Here is an 18241-nt window from a genome sequence, read left to right on the forward strand (position 1 = left end):
TGACCAGCTATTGAGAAGAAGCTTAGACCTAAAATGAGAAAAGGAAAATAATCCCACCGAATGAACTCTCACCAGAAAGGTAACAAGTTTACTAAAAAGCGTTTATTGTAGGTTTAGCACTGAGCTGGGTAGAGAAAGAGTAAGAACCAATTTCTGCCCTTGAAGGCCCCACTGCCTATTTGGCAGAGATAGGTATAGGGGCGGAGGGACAAAGGCAGGGTGGTGAGCTGAGCTGCAGTCCAGAGGCTTGGTGTATGGCCCATGTGCAGCAGGTAAGAATACATGTTCTGGATGGGGCTGATCAAAAGCAAATCCCAGCCCTCCCACTGACCAGCCTTGTAGCCTGATCTGTGTGACCCTCATTGCTCTGGGTCTCAGCTTTCTCATCTGTAAAATGGAGGGTGAGTGCCTACTCACAGTTGTTGTGAAAATAAAATGAGTTTATGCACCAGAAGTTCTTCATGCCTAGTCTGATGCAAGCCTACGCAAGAACACTGGTGTTGTCATGATGGATGGCCTCTGGTGACAGTAGTGAAATTCCACCAACAGCTTTGTGGGCCCTGGATTGGAGCTGGAAAGAAAGACTGTGGTGAATGCCACTCGTGATGGGTCTAGCTGACAGTCGGTCTTGGGGGCCCTTGGGAAGCTGCCTTTGAAGATCCTCAGAAATACTCGGGAGGATGGGGAGTTTATGAAGGACTCACAGAGGCTACCATATGGATAGGAATAAAACCAGTTTTGTTGTTGCAAGACCAATTATGGGATGAATGATGAAGGAACTGTGGAAATATAGAACTGAGTAAATCACCTTCTGCTGTCATCAGAGAAGGCTCAATGCAGGGGCATCACTGGCACTAGCTCTGGAAGGTTAAGGGACATGGCACAGGTGGGTAACAGCTATGCAAGGGACAGCATTCCAGGTAGAGAAAATGGGATAGGCCAACATCCAGAGGCCAGATGCAGCATGGAGAGCTCAGAAAGGAAGAAATTCAGTCTAGCAGGTGTAGGGGGCCCAGTGATGGGAGCCAAGGCTGGAGAAGCACCAAGGGGCTGATTCTAAAGAGTCTTGTATGTCCTGGGAAGGATTTGGACTTGCTCTTGTAGGCATTAGAGAGTTAGAGGATATTTCCCATGGTGGAGTGTCATGGTCAGATTTGTCTTGGGAAGATCAATCAGGTAACACTAAGAAGACTCATTTGGTGTGAGGTGGGGGATTGAAGGCAGGGGTACCTCTCCCAGGACTGAACCTACAACCCCCCATAGAGGGGAATGAGAGAACCACATTGATTGAAGAGATGTTTCTGAGGTCTAGTCATTTCCTGAGGTGAAGCTAGACTCTCACTCCCTTAATGCAAAGATTATGCCTACTTTGTGCCAGTGACCATCAGGCACTCACTGTGGGAATGTGTGCCAAGCAGGCATGCTCACCAAATGTTGTTGAGTGAGGCATAGTCCCCTGCACTTGAGAAGTGAAGGATCAATGGGAGTCAGGAAAGTCCAGGTTTTCTGCTCAGGAAAGAGGATGAGCTTGATGCTGCTCGGAGCAGGCTTAGGGGGTCAGATCATTGGTTAAATCATGGTCTTGTTTGGTTTGAGGTATCTATGAAACACCCAAGGGAGAAATGCAGCAAGTAGTTGGTTTTGTGGGTCACTGTGAGTCCTCAATCCATAGAACAGAGCCTAGCTCAACACACTGAGTAGGTGTTCAATAAATATGTGTTGGATGAATGAGTAAGTACATTCAGGAATGACTGGACTTCATGACGGTCTTTGACAAAGTGGGGGCCCTTGTTATTTTATTCCCTATTTTTTTCATAGCACTTGAGGGTATGAGTACTCATATGATTCAGGTGTTTGTTTAGTGTCTTACATCCTAACTAGACTGCAGGTTCCACACGGTGAGAATAGTGTGAATTTTGTTCCCCACTGTGTGTCTTGGTCTAACCTAGACCATAGTGGAAATTAGGTAAGCATTTCCTGAATGGATGAAGAGACACAGACGTGGGCATGGGCCAGAGGCAGGTGGGAGCCAAGAGAAAGGAAGGGAGCAGGTGAGCAGGGTGACCACATCAAGCGTGGAGCTTCCAGGTTCTGTTGCTTGTTTGTAGCACTCTTCTCTAGACCTCCCAACTCCCTCCTCCTCTTCCACATGCCACACTCCCCAAATCCTGCCCTTATCAAATCCTTTCTCTGAGCTGCTGTTCTGTCATCTGTAAAATGGGGACTCATTATGTGCCCTGCCTTCTTTATTAGCTGGCTGTGAGCATCAAATGAGGTCATACAATTCTACAAATGTTTATATAGGTGATTAACTGCCACAGTGATAGATGCCTTTGAATGAATACACTGACCTCCATGCTCAGTTCCGCCTGGCTGATGTGTATGCAGATTGTTCCCCTGTGGCTTGAGTAGCATCTTCTGCTCTAGGAGACAGTGGGAAACAGGATCTCATTGACACAGGCCACCTCCTTTCCCAGGAGCCCTTCATTTTGATGACAAAGGACTCTTACCTTGCAATATGAACAAGGGCCAAATGGCCTATCTCATCCAGCATCCTCATTCAGAACTAGCTGACTGAGATCCAACACATGGGGCCATGGTAGTGTGGCCTGCCACATCCCACCTCCCTATAAGCTGTTGCATCAGCTCTTGGTAGTGTGAGTCTGGGCTGCTGGCAACTCTGTAATGTAGCTACATGAGGAAGAAAAACAGACATTAAAGCAGAAAAGGAGGTGCAATCCCTAGGGCTGCTTTCAGGATGACAAAGGGTCAGAAACAGTAACTCCTGAGAGCAGGAACCATGCCTTTGCAGACCCTGGGATGTGCACACACATGCCTTAAGTACATGCATGGGAGAATGCAAGAGTGTGAGAGAGAAGCTTTGTCCCCCCAAGTCCTCGTAAGGAGAAACTATTCAAACTCTTAGACTTTGATAGAGCTTTCCAACATATATGAAATCAGCTTCCTAAATTATGAGTCATAAGTCACATACCAATTTCTATGGTTTGAATGTTTGTGTCTCCTCCAAAATTTATGTTGAAACTTCAGAGATTCATGCCTTATAAAAGAGCCAGAGAGAACTAGCTGGGCCCTTTTTAGCCCTTCCGTTCTCTGGAAGATGCAGTGCTCAAGGTGCCATCTTGGAAGCAGAGACCGGGCCCTCACCATACATGGGGCCCTCACTAGACACAAAAACTGCAGTCATCTTGATCCAGTCTCCTCGGCTGTGAGCAATAAATTTATGCTGTTTACAAATTACCCAGTTAAGGTATTTTGCTGCAGCAGCACAAACAGACTAAGATACCAATTGACCTGTGGATTTTGTGGAGAGACCTACCACTCCTATATCCTAGTACTCTGAGTCTCTGAACATTGCCTTCATGTGGTATGACTATGCCTTGAAGTCCAGACCCAAGAAAAACAAACCCAAAGAGAGATGGGGGTTCCCTGCTTGAGTTTTCTGTCTAAAGACTCACTTTTCTGGGTGATGGAACATGGGAGTGATTGACATTGGAAAAGATTTCTTATTTCCAGGTAAGCTCCATCTTCTTCCCACAGAGGAATGGTGTTCCTTTGATCTCAACAAGACAAGCATATTAGAAAACATCTTAATAATTCATCTGAGTGATGCATACATAATGTAACTGGCATTAGTGGGGGAAGACCGTTGCTTTACAAGAACCAAAAGGGTTGCACATCCCTAGCTCCAAGCGCAGCACCTGGCTCAAAGCAGGTGCTGAGATTCTTATTAAAAGACTATTAAAAGAAAAGCAACTTGTGTTGGTCATGTTTGCTTAGCATTCTTCAAAAAAGCTCTTACTAAATTATTACACACTTATTAAGATGTTTACTTAGATGAGCACAAAATTGAGATGCGAGCTTCCTTCAAGGCAAAGGAGAAACGAGCTGGACTAAACGTTTTTCAAAAACTGATCAAATGGAAACAAGACCTTTCTTGAACCCACACACCTCCAAGATAATTCTAGGCACTTTATCCTTAAATATTTTATCTTTAAATACTTGTATACCTTATATGAATTGTCCTATGTTTCTGTCCTGATAATCCATCCCTTCCTAGCTTCCCACCTGCCCTGTCTTCTACATGGCTATTATCTTCATTTCAAATCATCCTTTTTACCTGTTTTTTAAATGGTATGCTCCCTCAACTCCTTTTGTAGCTGCCATAGAATGGAGGAAAGAACAACGGATTAGGGCAGGGCAGAGTTCAGATGGAGAAACAGACCTATACTCTCCGCATGGCCAGGACATCTGCCTAACCTTTCTCAGCCTCACTTTCTTCATTCATCAACCAGAGATAGCATCTCTTATCTCACAACATTGTCATGAGGAATAGAAGAAAATACATGCAACTGTGTAGCCTGCTACACAAGAGACTCTCAATAAATTTAACTTCTTTCATCTTTCCTTCTCTCCCTTTTGAAAGCAGTCAGGATATAAATTATACATAAATAAATTACATATTGTGCTGGAAATCCTCAGAAATGATTAATCTAACCAATAAGAATTTTAATATTAATAATAGGTTACTCTAGCAGCACCAGCCTAACTCTGACAATCAATCGACACCCTCTGGCTTTGTCATCATATAACACACAGTGCTCAAAGTTTACCCTAAAAGAGGTGAGGGTACATGATTTCCCATTTTCAGATCTGTTTTAAGTGCTCCTTGTTTTACATCGGGGTATTCTATTTCACACCATTGCTTACGATACAAAGTGTAAGTAATATGTTTGCCAAGAAATGAAAGACTGAGACATAATAGGAGATACTGCAGAGCTCCAAGCAGAATCTGAGATTGAAAGTAAGGTTTGGAAACATTAAGCACGTGCTGGAAATACTGATTCCTGCTGCTCCGTTCCCTGAAGAATGGATGGGCCCTTTCTGGAGAGTATGGCACATCATCCCTGTTTCGCAGAGGAGCAAACTGGAGCTAGGGCCTTGAACGACTAGAAATATCTAGAAGATGTTGAGCCAAACTTCAGCCTAAGTATCTGCTAAGCTTTCTCATAGGCTACTTTCAAAATTGAGTTTGGAAAATGCTGCTTCAAAGAACCCCTCAAGCTCTCTGATTCTGTGAGTTTATGATTCTGTATTTCTCTAAGATTTAAATAGAAGCAAACAGAGCACCTGTGGGCATGGGCTCTGAAGTCAGCCTTCCTGGTCTGAAGTCTCTGATCTTCCACTGGTTGTGCTACCTGAAGAGGCAACATAACTTGTATGGGCCTCAGTTTCCACTGCTGGAAAATTAGGCTCATAATAAGGACTAAATAAAGTGATGCTTGCAAGGTCTGGGGCACTGATCCCAGCAGGCAGCAGGTGCTCAGTTAGTCATTTCTTTATCCATTATTAAGTGAACCTTTCTGGCTCTAGGCCAGTAAGATTCACCCTGGCCTAAAGCTAGCAGGAGGTCACCAAAGCACCTTGGATATAGCAGGATTTCATACATCTTTACTGAATTGAAATATTTATTCATAAGGCGTAGTGATATCTATTGCCACTTAGGTCAACCCTCAAATTTCCCATCCGAAATTCTCCCCACAATGTCTGCACTTTGTACCTGCCTCTTCTGCCTTTACCTTCCCATGTAGTCATGTATGAGTTCTCCTTATAGCAACTGAATACAAGGATCTGCCACTTATGGGATAGAGGCCCGTGAGAAAACTGGGATGATTACAGGGAAATAAAATGATGCTACTTCATTTGTATATCCAAGTGCTACATGGGCACTTTGACAATGACACAGCCACCAAGCATTGAGGAGGAGAGGGGAAAGAGGGGAACTGACATTATTGGTGTTTACTTATTGCTAAGCCACCCTATCAGGAGATTTTCCCATGGCCATTAGTCCTTAAGCCAACGCTGCCAGACTCTTATTTACTTTTACGGATGAGAAACATGCATCTCAGAGTTGACTTTCCCAAGACCAACAGCTAGTGGGGAAACTGAGTTTAGCAACTAGAGGATCATAAGACATACAGCAAGGGATTCTCTGCCATTCCAAGAGTCATAGCTCTTAAGTCGACTGACAAAACAGTACCCACCCCTAACAGCTACCAATGATTAGTGCCTAGGAGCTAGCACCGTAGCCCTGAACCAAAGCAAAATGCACAGACCTCCCAACCCTCCCAGGAAAGAGATGAGAGTCCTGCTGCTCTGCTCCACCCCCTCTGCCAGTGTAGGCTGGCCTGAAGCCACTAGGGGGAGCTCTTGCACTAGGAGCAAAGGGAATTTGACGGCCCAATTGTCAGCGGGGACTGTGGGGAGGGCTCCAAGTTCTCCAGAGAGCTTCCTCCATTGTTTTATTTACAAACTTACACACACAGGAGCGTGAACCAGAGTGCTAAGGGAAAGCTACAGATGACTTTTGGCCTGGGTCCCCTTTAGCTTCAGAAATGGGCCCTCCGACTGACTGGAAGCAGAGTCTACACAGCAGCGTTGGCCAAACTTTGAGAGTCATGAAGTCAAGAAAGTGCTACCAGTTATTTAATTCAATGGCATGTCATGGCTCAGAGCAAAATGGAAAATATCGGCATGATTACACACAGTAAGAGTGAGTACTGCTTTGGGGAGTTTTTCTTTTAGCCGATGTGTATGTGTGTTGAGGAAGGATGTAAAAGGCACGTCTTACTGAGTCATTCATTAATAAAGTTTAAAATACACAGACCTCAAAGGCTTTTATAAAATCCAAACTGCCAGTCCTTGGGCCAGAAGCACTGATGCAGTGTCTTGTCTGGGCCTTGAATGCTGTGTTTTTTGATAGATTCCCAGGCAGCTCTGGTGATCAGCCAGGTTTGGGAATCACCTGTTAGAGGAAATGGCCCTCAGGTGGGGTTTCCTCACCTGTGCTCCACCCCCCTCTCCCTGGTCAGGACAGGAGAAGATTTCTAAGAATTTGACAAAGCAAGAAAAGCCACACCGGCTACACATAAAGCAGGGCACAGGCCACCCACTGTGCCCCTCCCCAACCCCGGGAGAGCTGCAAGCCCCCAAACTGGCAACTGAGGCTTGGGTTTCTATCTCCAACTCTGTCAGACAAACAAAAGTGACCCCAGCAAAATAAAATCACTTTAGAGTCGGCCAGATCTGGGTTCCAACTCTGGCCCTTCTACTCACTACCTATGTGACCATGGGCAAGTGTTACCATCTCTCTGAGCCTCAGTTTCCTCACTTTTTTTTTTTTTTTTTGAGATAGTGTCTCACTCTTTCCCCCAGGCTGGAGTGCAGTGGTATGATCTCGGCTTACTGCAACCTCTGCCTCCCGGGTACAAGCAATTCTCCTGCCTCAGCCTCCCAAATAGCTGGGATTACAGGCACTCACCACCACAGCCGGCTAATTCTTTTTTTTTTGGTAGAGATGGGGTTTCACCATGTTGGCCAGGCTGGTCTCAAACTCCTGATCTCAAGTGATCCACACACCTCTGTCTCCCAAAGTGCTGGGATTACAGGTGTGAGCCACCGCACCCGGCCATTCTTCTTCACCTTTTAAAATGGGAATCCAAATGCCTCGGTAAATACCAGGCCAAAAACAGGGTGTTCCTTTATATTAGCTCCTTTTCTGGCCTCCACTAAATCCCCCTGTGGGCTTAGGCACGCTGTCCTGTTGGGCTTTGGTTTCCCTGACCGTGAGAAAGGGTTTGTGAAATTAAGTAATCGTCTGCAAGGGCGGAGCTGGCGAAGGCTGTTACTAACGGGGATCACACTATCCAGCCTGCACGGTCTGTACTAACAGGAGCCTGCCTTCCCCATTCCTCGGCAGCTCCCGCCGCCTGGGCACAAAGGGAAATGCCCTGGAGAGTGACTGTTAGACCAGCCAGAAGGGAGCAATGGGAAGAGCCGCTTGCTGAGAAGAGGTGGTCTTGGCAGGACTGCAGACAGAGGACTCTCCCCAGCCCCCGGCAGGTGCCGGTCTAAACCAAGCTGGGAGGATGGAGGCCGGCCCTGGCCCAGCCCCAGGCAAGGGAGGAGCCTCGGCTCAGATGGGGCAGGTAGGGAGCCTGGGCTCAGGTGTGTCCTGTGCGAAGTGATTGCTCCCTGGCTGGCAGAGACCGAGGAAAGCAGATTGTTGGCCCCGGGACCCAGCTCTGGGAGGCTGGGCTCGTCTCCCCGACCCTGACTTGGAGGAGAGCAATGGAAGGGGTAAGGCTATCTCAGTTTTGCTGCCGGCTTTCTGCGAGTCTTTTCTTGAAGGTCAAGTTCTTCCCACTTGAGAGCCCTGCGGAAAAACTGCCTGTGCGTCCTGCCTCTTGGGCAGAAATAAACATGTCAGGTGTCAGCCAGTGCGTTTCTGCTCACACTGGCTTTGCTCAGGGCAGGTGGGAGGGAAGAGGAGTGTGCCATGTCCTGTGCCACCTGGAGTATGAGGGGACAGGAGGTGCTGAGGAATGACAGCATGTGACCCAGCTCTACCCAGCCAGCTGGACTCCTGACCTATTCCCAGATCCTCTGTTGAAGCGCCCGCTGGCTTCTCACTGTGTTTACTTGCCCTTGTGGACGGTATCCGGCCTCTACAGTGATTAGCGGGCCTCCTGGTCGGAGGGCAGTGCTTGGTGTTGGGAAAGCGGCTATGCAGTGCCCTTTTGTGGCTTGTGGCTCTAGATTGCACTCTGCTCCTTGTTAACTGTGTGGCCTGGGGCAAGTGTGCCTGTTATCCTGAGCCCTGGGTCCTTCACTCATGAAAGTGAATTACTAGTACAATAACTACTTTGTGAGACTATCAGAGGTGCTTGTATAAATAGAGATGTATGGAAAAGTACCCTGCCCCACGCCAGCATTCCCTGCCCTTTGGATGGCTGAGTGCTGTTGGCATAGTTGGAGACGTCTCGCCTGACTGACCACATCTTCCTTTTTCCTTCTGCAATTCTCCACTCTCCTCTATTTCTGTCTTCAATAAGTCAGTTTCTTTTGATGTGCATGTGTGTGTGTTGCTTCCATACTTTTTTATTATATATTTGGAGTCAAGTAATTTTCTCCCATGAATCATGTGGCTTCTCACCCACATGTTTGGTTTTAAATCAGGACACAGGATACGTTTCAACTTTTGCTGGTCAGGAAAAGCTCTCCTTTGTCTGAGGGCACAGGGCATCTTTATCTCGGTGGCAGATCACTCCAGTCCAGATAGCTGAGTTTTGGAAAGGGGTGAGCAGGGGCATGTTGGCATGACTTCATCTCCCTCCTCTGAGTTCTCCCCGCCACCCCCACCTCTCCTGTACCACTTAGTAAGTTTTGAGAAACTCCTCCTTGATGAGAATGTGCCAGGCTGAATATATGTAGTGTGCCTGTAAGAAAAGGAAACTGACTTACATTTTTGCCATCTCCGATAGGCCAGGATCTGCACTGGCATCCACCATTTCAGTTTATATGATGACAACACAGTGAGATCTATGCCATTGCCCCATTTATTATAGATGAGGTAACTGACAATGTTATCACTTACTCTGTATCACACAGCTGGCAGCAGAGCTGGGACATGAGCTTACCTGTGTCAGTAACAACTGTTGAGTGCCAACTACAAGCCAAGCATTGCTAGCAAGGATTACAATAGGACAGCAGGAAGAATGTTAGGCAAATTAGATAAAAATGTACAAAAGAGCATGTTTGTTAGCTAATCACACTTTTATGGGATAAACTAATATGATTATATAACTTTCACTGCTCAGAGACAGAAAAAAATCAAAAGAGAAATAAGAGTGGTTTCTCATCTTGAAAGAAAGATTTTTTTTTTGTTTTCTAAAATTAAAAAAATACTCACTTATTCAACTTATATTTGTTGAGGACATGTTTTGTGCGGTCTGGTCCTGCTTTGGTGCTGCAGATGCAGCAGTGAACCAAATAGTTGAAGATACCTGCCTTCCTAAAACTCATATTCTAGTGAGAGAAGACAAACAAGTCTGTGTATGGGTCAAATGGCAGTAAGTGCAATGTAGATACACAAAGCAGGGAAGGGAATAAGGATGGTCAGGCAGGAAGACGGACTGCTATTTTCAATGAGATCGTTTCAAGAAAGGTGTCAATGGAAGGTGGCATTTGAGCAGAAACTTGAAAAAGGCATGGGAATTAATGGACTGTGTGGATATCTTAGGGAAGAACATTCTACAGAGAAGTAATAGCAGATGTAAAGGCCCTGAGGCAGAAGCTCATTGGTATGCTCAAGGAATGACTGGAGCTAGAGGAAGTGAAGGAGAGAGTGGTCAGAGAGAGTGGGGTCAGATGATATAGGGCCCTGGAGGCCATTGTTGAAACTTGAGCATTTCTTCTAAGCAAAATGGACAGCCACCTGGGCATTATGGACAGAGCAATGATGCAATCCAACTGACATGTTAAAAGGATCATCTGACTACTGTTTTGAAAATAGATACTAGGGACAGGAAGTACAGAAGCCGGCCAACCAGGTAGGAGATTATTGCAGTAATCCAAGCAAGAGAGGATGGTGGCTCAGACCAGTCTTAGCAATGAAGTGGCTAGAAGTGGTCAGATGCTGGAAATAGATTAAAGGTAGGGTCAGCAGGATTTACTAATGGATTGGACAAAAAAATGAAAATGAAAATTGTTGATGACTCCAAGTTGTAAAGCTAGAACATCTGGAAGAGTGGAATCAAGGTTTACCTAGATGACTTAACACAGAGCAGGTTTCAAAGGAGATTAGGAGTTGGTTTTAGACGCAATATGTTTAGGGGGGCTACACAGGCAGGTTTAGAGTTCAAGGAAGAGGCCCAGGCAGGAAGTATCATCCTGATGATACATCTACATTATCTAGAATAGCACTGGGTGTGTAGTAGATGTTTAGTATGTGTTATACAGGGGATTTTAAAACTTGGCCTCACATTCTCTGACATCTTCCCATGAAGAGATGGTGCCCATGTTCCCATCCCTTGGTTGAAATCATGACTACTTTGACCAGTACAGTGTAGTACATGTAACACTCTGTGCTTTCAGAGACTGTGTCATAAAAGGTCATACCCCATCTACCTCATTTGAGAACACTTACTCTTGCAGCCCTGAGCCCCCATGGGAGTAGTCTATACTCCAGTATTTTCTGGCTGGAGACACGTGATATATACACTCTGGTTGACAGTTCCAGCTAAGCCTAACCTTCTAGCCATTCCTGCAAGACTAAAATCAGTACCCTCCAGACCAGACCAGCCACTGGTGAGATGCAGCCAAATGACTTTTATCAACACCCTGTGGAACAGAAGGAGAACTCAGCTGAGCTTCATCCAAATTCCTATCCCACAAAATTGTGAAATACAGAAAAATGTTTTTTGTTTTAGGCCACTCAGTTTTGGGGTGGTTTGTTTTCATTAACAGATATCAGGACAATTAGATATATCCTTTGTTCTGTTTTTTTTTTTTTAAATTTATTTTTTATTTTATTTTTTTATTATACTTTAAGTTCTAGGGTACATGTGCATAACGTGCAGGTTTGTTACATATGTATACTTGTGCCATGTTGGTGTGCTGCATGCATCAACTCGTCAGCACCCATCAATTCATCATTTATATCAGGTATAACTCCCCAATGCAATCCCTCCATTCTGTTGTTATTTAAAAAGTCATTCTCTGTCCATAAACATAAGGTTGAAGTGAACCCTATAGAATTTTGTTTTATTATATAGTTTAGACACCCAAAGAGGTTGATGGAATTTTCTCTTTCTAAATCAGAGGTATAGCCTAGTGCATGCCCTTAGTCAGGTAGGTTTCCACTCAGTTATACAGTCATTGCAAGAGAGAACTGTAGCACTTTTGAGCTGGGAGAGCTGGCCAGTCAGGGAGCTTACAAAATGGTGCTTGAATTTTTGATGAATGAGCACTGGAATTGTAGTTGAAGTACATTTAAGTTTACTTTTGCCCTTTTCTTTTTTTTTTGAGACAGAGTCTCGCTCCGTTGCCCAGGCCGGAGTGCAGTGGCCCAGTCTCGGCTCACTGCAAACTCCACCTCCCAGGTTCATGCCCTTCTCCTGCCTCAGCCTCCTGAGTAGCTGGGACTACAGGCGCCTGCCACCACACCCAGCTAATTTTTGTATTTTTAGTAGAGATGGGGTTTCATCGTGTTAGCCAGGATGGTTTCGATCTCCTGACCTCGTGATCTGCCCATCTTGGCCTCCCAAAGTGCTGGGATTACAGGCGTGAGTCACCGCACCTAGCCTACTTTTGCCTCTTATCAGTGATTTGCACAAGTCACGGAATTATAAAATATAGCAGGTGGGAGTGTTCTCAAATACCAACCAGTCTGGAAACTCCCATTTTACAGGGAAATTTGAGCCACAGAGACAGAAAATGCCAACACACTTCTTCAACACAATTTATCCAGTGTGCCCCATTTACAGTGGCTGCTCCCTGAATGTTCTTGTTCAATTTGAGAGTAAACTCTGAGTCAGATCTCCTCAGTAGACTCTACTCTCAGGCCCCATCTTAGAATTTCTGAGAAGGACCCTATCCTAGATCCCATCTAGTTGTTCAGCTTTGCAGGGAAGAGTGTCAAGGAAACAGACAATTTTCATATTTGATGAAAAGTAGATTAATGGAGGAAGGCACAAGCTTTGATGGAAGCACTGAGAATGGATGCTTGACAAGGGATGGGGTTCATCCTGGGCTCCTTAGAGAAGCTGGTGTCTTAACTGAATGTCAGAGGAAGAGGAAGTGGCATTTCATCAGGGAACACTTGAGGGAAGGAGGGAGAGAAGGCAGAAGGGACAGCATGGGTGGAGCAGCAGAGGTAGGTAATATGGCAGGGTGATAGTTGGGGACACTTGGCAGCAAGGTGCTACTAGAGCAGAAAGTTTAAAAAAAGAGTATCCAGAGTGGAATCCCAATAAGCAAACAGGATCTGGATATTGAAAGTCCTTCAATGCCATATATAATTTATCCTGTAAACCAAGAGAGCCACTGAGAGGCTTCACTTCTAAGATGGGTGGTCCAACTAAATATCTCTGAGGTCTTGTCATGCTCTGACATTCTGGGATGGCAGTATGTTCCCGAGGTCATGCATGGCTTGTTTTTGACAGAACCCAGGTCTAAATGTCTGTGACACCCCACACAGGCTTCAACAGCAATTTTGGAGGGTTTTTCATGAATATTTCCATTTTTAAGGAATAAGTCACAAGACAGGGTAACATCTACACAAGTGGACCTGCTGAGAGGATCTGTACCATAAGGATGGTCTACTGTTAACGAGCTTGTTCTTGGGAGAGTAAACTGGGCCTGGATTAAGTTCAGATAATTTAGGGTGAGGCTTTTTGTGATTTCTGGGAGAATTTCTGAGACGGAGAAAAGAAAAAATCACACAATTAGTCACAAGTCCAAAAGACGGCACATCCTGTTCATCTTTGCTGAGATGCTGCACCGCAGAGTCCTCTTGAATTGTGTTGTTTAGTCCTTGACACTGACACATTAAGTTACCTATACTACTGGAGGGCTGAAGTCCTTGCCAGCCAGCCTTATGCAGCAATTCTGACCTCAGCATTTAGCCTGGCATTACTTTCCCATTGAGTCAAGTCTTCCCTTCTCCAAACCGCACACCCACATTCCCCCTGGGGAGAAAAATGGTCCTAAAAGCAAAATCTAATCATGTCAGTCTACTGCCAGATTTCCTCCAGTTGTTCCCCATTGCCCACAGAGTAGAGCCCAAGCTCTGTGGCCTGGATGATAGAGCCGAGGCACTCTGGTGCCTGCCCTGTATGCTCTGACTCGAGTCTCCTCACCCCATGCACCACATCCCTCATGCTCCGGTTTCCTAGCCTGCTGCATCTGCATGTACATTCTCCTCTTCAGAATGTTGAACATCACTTCATTTATGACTCAGCTCAGACAACACCTCCTTGAGAAAACTTCCCTACCCCTTGGCCACAGTTGGTCTTTCCCTGCCTTGCAAGAGACCCCAGACCCTTTGATCAGACCCAGGTCTAGACTGTGAGATCCCAGAGACAAGGATTTTGTCTTGCTCACAGAGGCAGCAAAGCCTGGCGCTTAAGAGCACAGACTCTGAACTGGCATGACTGGTTTAAATTTCTGGCTCTCCTGTTTACTAGCTGTTCAGTGTTGAGCAAGTTAATTAATTTCTCTGTGTCCCAGTTATCTCATTTATAAAGGAAAAATAGTACCTACATCTTAACATTCAACCGAGATTTGAATAAATTAATACATTTAAAGAGCTTAGAACAGCTCAATGAACTCAAAGGCAGTTAATTTTACAAACAATAACTTATAGTAATAACAGGTGGGCTGTTATGGGTCAAATTGTGACACCCATCCCTCCCAAACTCACGTTGAAGTCCTAACCCCCAGCACCTCAGAATGTGACCTTATTTGAAGATAGGTTCTTTATAGAGGTGATCAAGTGATATGTTTTGGCTGTGCTTCCACCCAAATCTCATCTTGAATTGTAGCTTCCATAATCCTCATGTGTCGTGGGAGGGACTAGGCAGGAGGTAATTGAATCATGGGAGTGGGTTTTTCCTGTGCTGTTCTCGTGATAGTGAATAAGTCTCATGAGAGCTGACAGTTTTATAAAAGGCAGTTTCCCTGCACACACTCTTGCCTGCTGCCATGTAAGGCATAGCTTTGCCCTTCCTCCTTTGCCTTCTACCATGATTGTGAGGCTTCCCCAGCCACGTGGAACTGGGAGTCCATTAAGCTTCTTTTTCTTCATAAATTACCCAGTCTCAGGTATGTCTTTATTAGCAGTGTAAGAATGAACTAATACATGAAGTTAAAGTGAGTTCATGAGTAGGCACTAATCCAGTATGACTGGTGTCCTTATAAAATGGGGGAATTTGAACCTGGAGAGATGCACAGGGGTGAGGCAATGTGAAGATACAGGGAAGACACCATGTGAACATGAAGACAGCCATCTATAAGCCATGGAGAGAGGTCTGGTACAGATCCTTCCCCCACAGCCCTCAGAAAATAACCAACCCTGCTAGCATCTTCGTCTTGGACTTTTGCCTCTAGAACTATAAGGCAATATATTTCTCTTGTTTAAGCCACATAGTCTGTTGTGCTTGCTGTGATAACCCTAGCAGCTAATAAATGAACCATATCAACAAATAAAATAAGAGAATTTATGTAAATAACTGTTGGACTCTCTTCCCCCATCAACCTGGGAGGTGTTTTATATCATGTTGCTGTTTTGACCATTCCCAAAACGACAGCTGTGCTTATCTCTTCAGTGAAGAAATCTGAGAAGTGTTTATTACCCCTCTGCGTGGAAAATGGACAGAAATGATCCTGCGACCATGGTCAGTATTCCTCCCTGATCACTGACTTCTGGGTTTTACCTTTTCACATGTGTAAAATCTGAAATAACAAGCCCCTGGGAGATTTTTAGAGATTAATCAAAATAATGAAACATTTTGTTAGGACCTATTAAATACAGAGAAGTTACAAATAATGTGTTTCAGAATAATAATTAAGCAATTTTGTATCATAATACTGGAAAAAGTGGAGGTTTTATTTATTACTTTTCACCGTATTATTACTGCTAGCCATCTTTCCCATTTTACAGATAGAGTAGAATCAGTATTCAAATTCAAATGTGCCTAACTCGAGAGTCCCCATCCCTAACCATTAGTTTGGTTCTTTTTACCATAGTGATGGTGAATGGTATATAGGACAGAGGTTTTAAAAAAAACTTTAAACTGGAAACCTGAATTTGAGTCTAGGTCTGCCATCTACTTGGAATGTGACCTTGAGCAAATAACTTGTCTTCTCTGAGTTTCAGATTTCCCATCTCTAAGTGTGACTAATAATAACTATTTGTCTATAAAATTTTATAGAATAATGTATTTGAAAGTACTATGAAAAGAATAAAATCCTAGACTGATATTTATATTTGTTGATATAATCAAAATTCTCCAATCCAAAATTGTAGCAGAGCTGACATTAGAATTCAAACCACTTTCTGAGCCCTCTACCCTCCACTTTTGATGAATTAGCCAATGGCTCACCTCAAAGCCCAGAGTGTGATCTTAGACAAGAAAGAGAAAAAGAAGAAAAAAAAAGGTTGGGAAAGGTTTTTAACAACTGAAAAGTCGATACAGAAAAACAAAGCAGTATTATCACTTAAACTTTTAAAAGATTAACAGGGAAGAACCACTTTCCACACCTTTTAAAAAAATCATACAAAAGTGTGTGTTGCTGCTGGTTTTGTTTGTTTGTTTGTTTGTTTTTTGTCCATTACAACAACCTTTTCTCCAAGTTGTGGTATGGATGAAATAACATTGGATCGGGAGTCTCAAGACCTCTGGGTGACTTTGGTCTTTGCCGCTCATGCCTGTGTGCCCTTAGGCAAATTATTTCACCTTGGTGGGTCTCAGTTTCCATATCAAAAAAAAAAAAAAAAGAGACTATTGGAAACTTTAGGCTATGGAAAGAGGTTTGAAAAGGGGAACTCGGAACAGGAGGCATGCAAGGGTGGTGCTGGTGCGAGGCTCGAGGCTCCTCTGTCTTGTCCCATTGACTGTCTTGAGTCATGGCCCACCTGGAGCGAGGGCTGGTATCATCTCAGCAATGGCTGGGTTGTTGACTAACTGCCTGGAGGTAATCTCTGGAATTTCACAGCTGGGTCGCCACGGGCTGGTTTGTTTCAAGATTAGCCCCTGGAATTTCTAAGTAAGTACATAATTAGATAAGCTGGCAGTGCAAGGGAGTGTCAGGTGGGAAGGGAAGGAAAGAAAGTTTTAAAGTGTGTTTCAAGGCTGAAAGCAAGAAAGGAAAAAGTTTTAAAATGCATTTTGAAGCTAAACTTCTTGGTTACAATACCACTATTCTAGACTTTCTGAGAGAGGAACTCTTATAGAATGTGTGCTTTAAAGCTTCAGCTTCTGGGTTTGAATCCCAGTGCTACCACTTTTTGGCTGTGTGAACTTTGGCAAGTTATTTGACCTCTCTGATTCTCCATGGAAGTGCCTACCTGCCTGATGATGGTCCCTCCCCTAGAGCTTCTATGATTTAATATATAGAGAACACTTAGAATCATGCCCAGTGCATACGTGTGCTCAGTGAGTATTAGCTGTTGCTGCTGCTGCTGTTGATGATGATGATATCCACTGAAGGATTCACCATCTACTGAGAAATAGAAAAGTAAATAGATATTGATAATAAAAGATGGTAAATACAGTGATAGAGAAACACACAGGATATGAAGGATCATGGAAAGGGGGAATATATTCAAAAAACAACTCCCTTCCAAAAAATCGGAAAAGTACAGTATCACCCGACATCAGAGTCTTACTATTTCCTCTTGTTAATTAACCCAAAGAAAAATCTCTGTTAATGTTCCATTAAGCTGTGTGTTTCAGGCAGCACTGCCTGATGCATTTTGCCCTTCAATTATTCTGGCTCTTTACATGAAACTGGCATCTCTTAGCTAAGTAACAAAATCTGACCCAGTGCCCATATGACCAACTCAAGGCCATCTCCATTTGGTTTTCTTAGCCCTTTATTTAAAGAAAAGTCTTGCTAAAGTCCTCTTTGATATTTTTCAGATTTTGCTGAGAGAAAAATGTAGCCTCTGGGAGGGAGTGGAAAATGGGTGTGTGAATTGAGTCTAAGTCTAAACAGAGCAGAACTAAATGTTTACAGAGTGGGTCCTGTGCCCGTTGTTAGCTAGCCTGGGTTCGGAAACAGAGGGGAGTGAGGAGAAGAGGGTAACTTCATAGGGTAGTTTCACAGAATGACTAGAGCCAAGGGATGCAGACTGGAGTGAAAACTCCAAGAAAACTTCATGGAATGAGTTCATGTCTGTGAGTGCAGAAGAAGGAGGCAAAATTGGAGCGTTTCTATTACTGGAAACTAAAATGCCATCTAACAGAACTGATTCAATTTTTCCATCTGAAACCATCAGGTTGATTAATTCTGAACATATTTACTGAACATGTACTCTGCCACAGTCATTTCATCACTAAAAATCACCATGATCATCATGATAATCATTGTCTTCCTCTTCCTCCTTCTTTCCCTCTTCCCCCTCCTCTTTCTCTTTCTTCTCCCCTTCCTCCTCCTCCTTTCTCTCTTCTCTCTTTATCCACATCACAACTATCTTCATCAGAATATCATTATTGTGGGTTTGCTTTGTGTCAGGCACCAGGCCAAGGTTAATGTCTATGGCAGTTCTAGGATGTGAAAAGCTGTATCCCCATTTCACTCAGCAGGAAGTAGGAAAATAGAGAACTGAAATAGCTTTGTAAAGGTGACAGAGACAGAATTCGTAGAGGTAGGATTTCAC

The 18241-nt window shown here is 44.2% G+C and overlaps 1 protein-coding gene and 1 long non-coding RNA gene across 2 annotated transcripts in view; both read left to right on the forward strand.

Moving 5' to 3' along the window:
- Positions 1 to 530: 530 nt before the first annotated feature.
- LOC105511305 lies at positions 531 to 3770 on the forward strand. The gene is made up of 2 exons (XR_001001698.1): positions 531 to 886; positions 2305 to 3770. It is a non-coding gene; the product is annotated as an uncharacterized LOC105511305 (long non-coding RNA).
- Positions 3771 to 7740: 3970 nt separating this feature from the next.
- Positions 7741 to 18241, forward strand: part of LOC105511310 (chromosome unknown open reading frame, human C1orf168) — a 100897-nt gene continuing 90396 nt past the window's right edge. The window contains exon 1 of the mRNA XM_011941458.1: positions 7741 to 8157. Coding sequence (XP_011796848.1) covers positions 8149 to 8157 — 9 coding nt within the window. The 5' untranslated portion in view covers positions 7741 to 8148. The remainder of the gene's footprint in view (positions 8158 to 18241) is intronic.

This window comes from Colobus angolensis, unplaced genomic scaffold, assembly GCF_000951035.1.
Source record: "Colobus angolensis palliatus isolate OR3802 unplaced genomic scaffold, Cang.pa_1.0 Scaffold102, whole genome shotgun sequence".
Lineage (NCBI taxonomy): Eukaryota > Metazoa > Chordata > Mammalia > Primates > Cercopithecidae > Colobus > Colobus angolensis.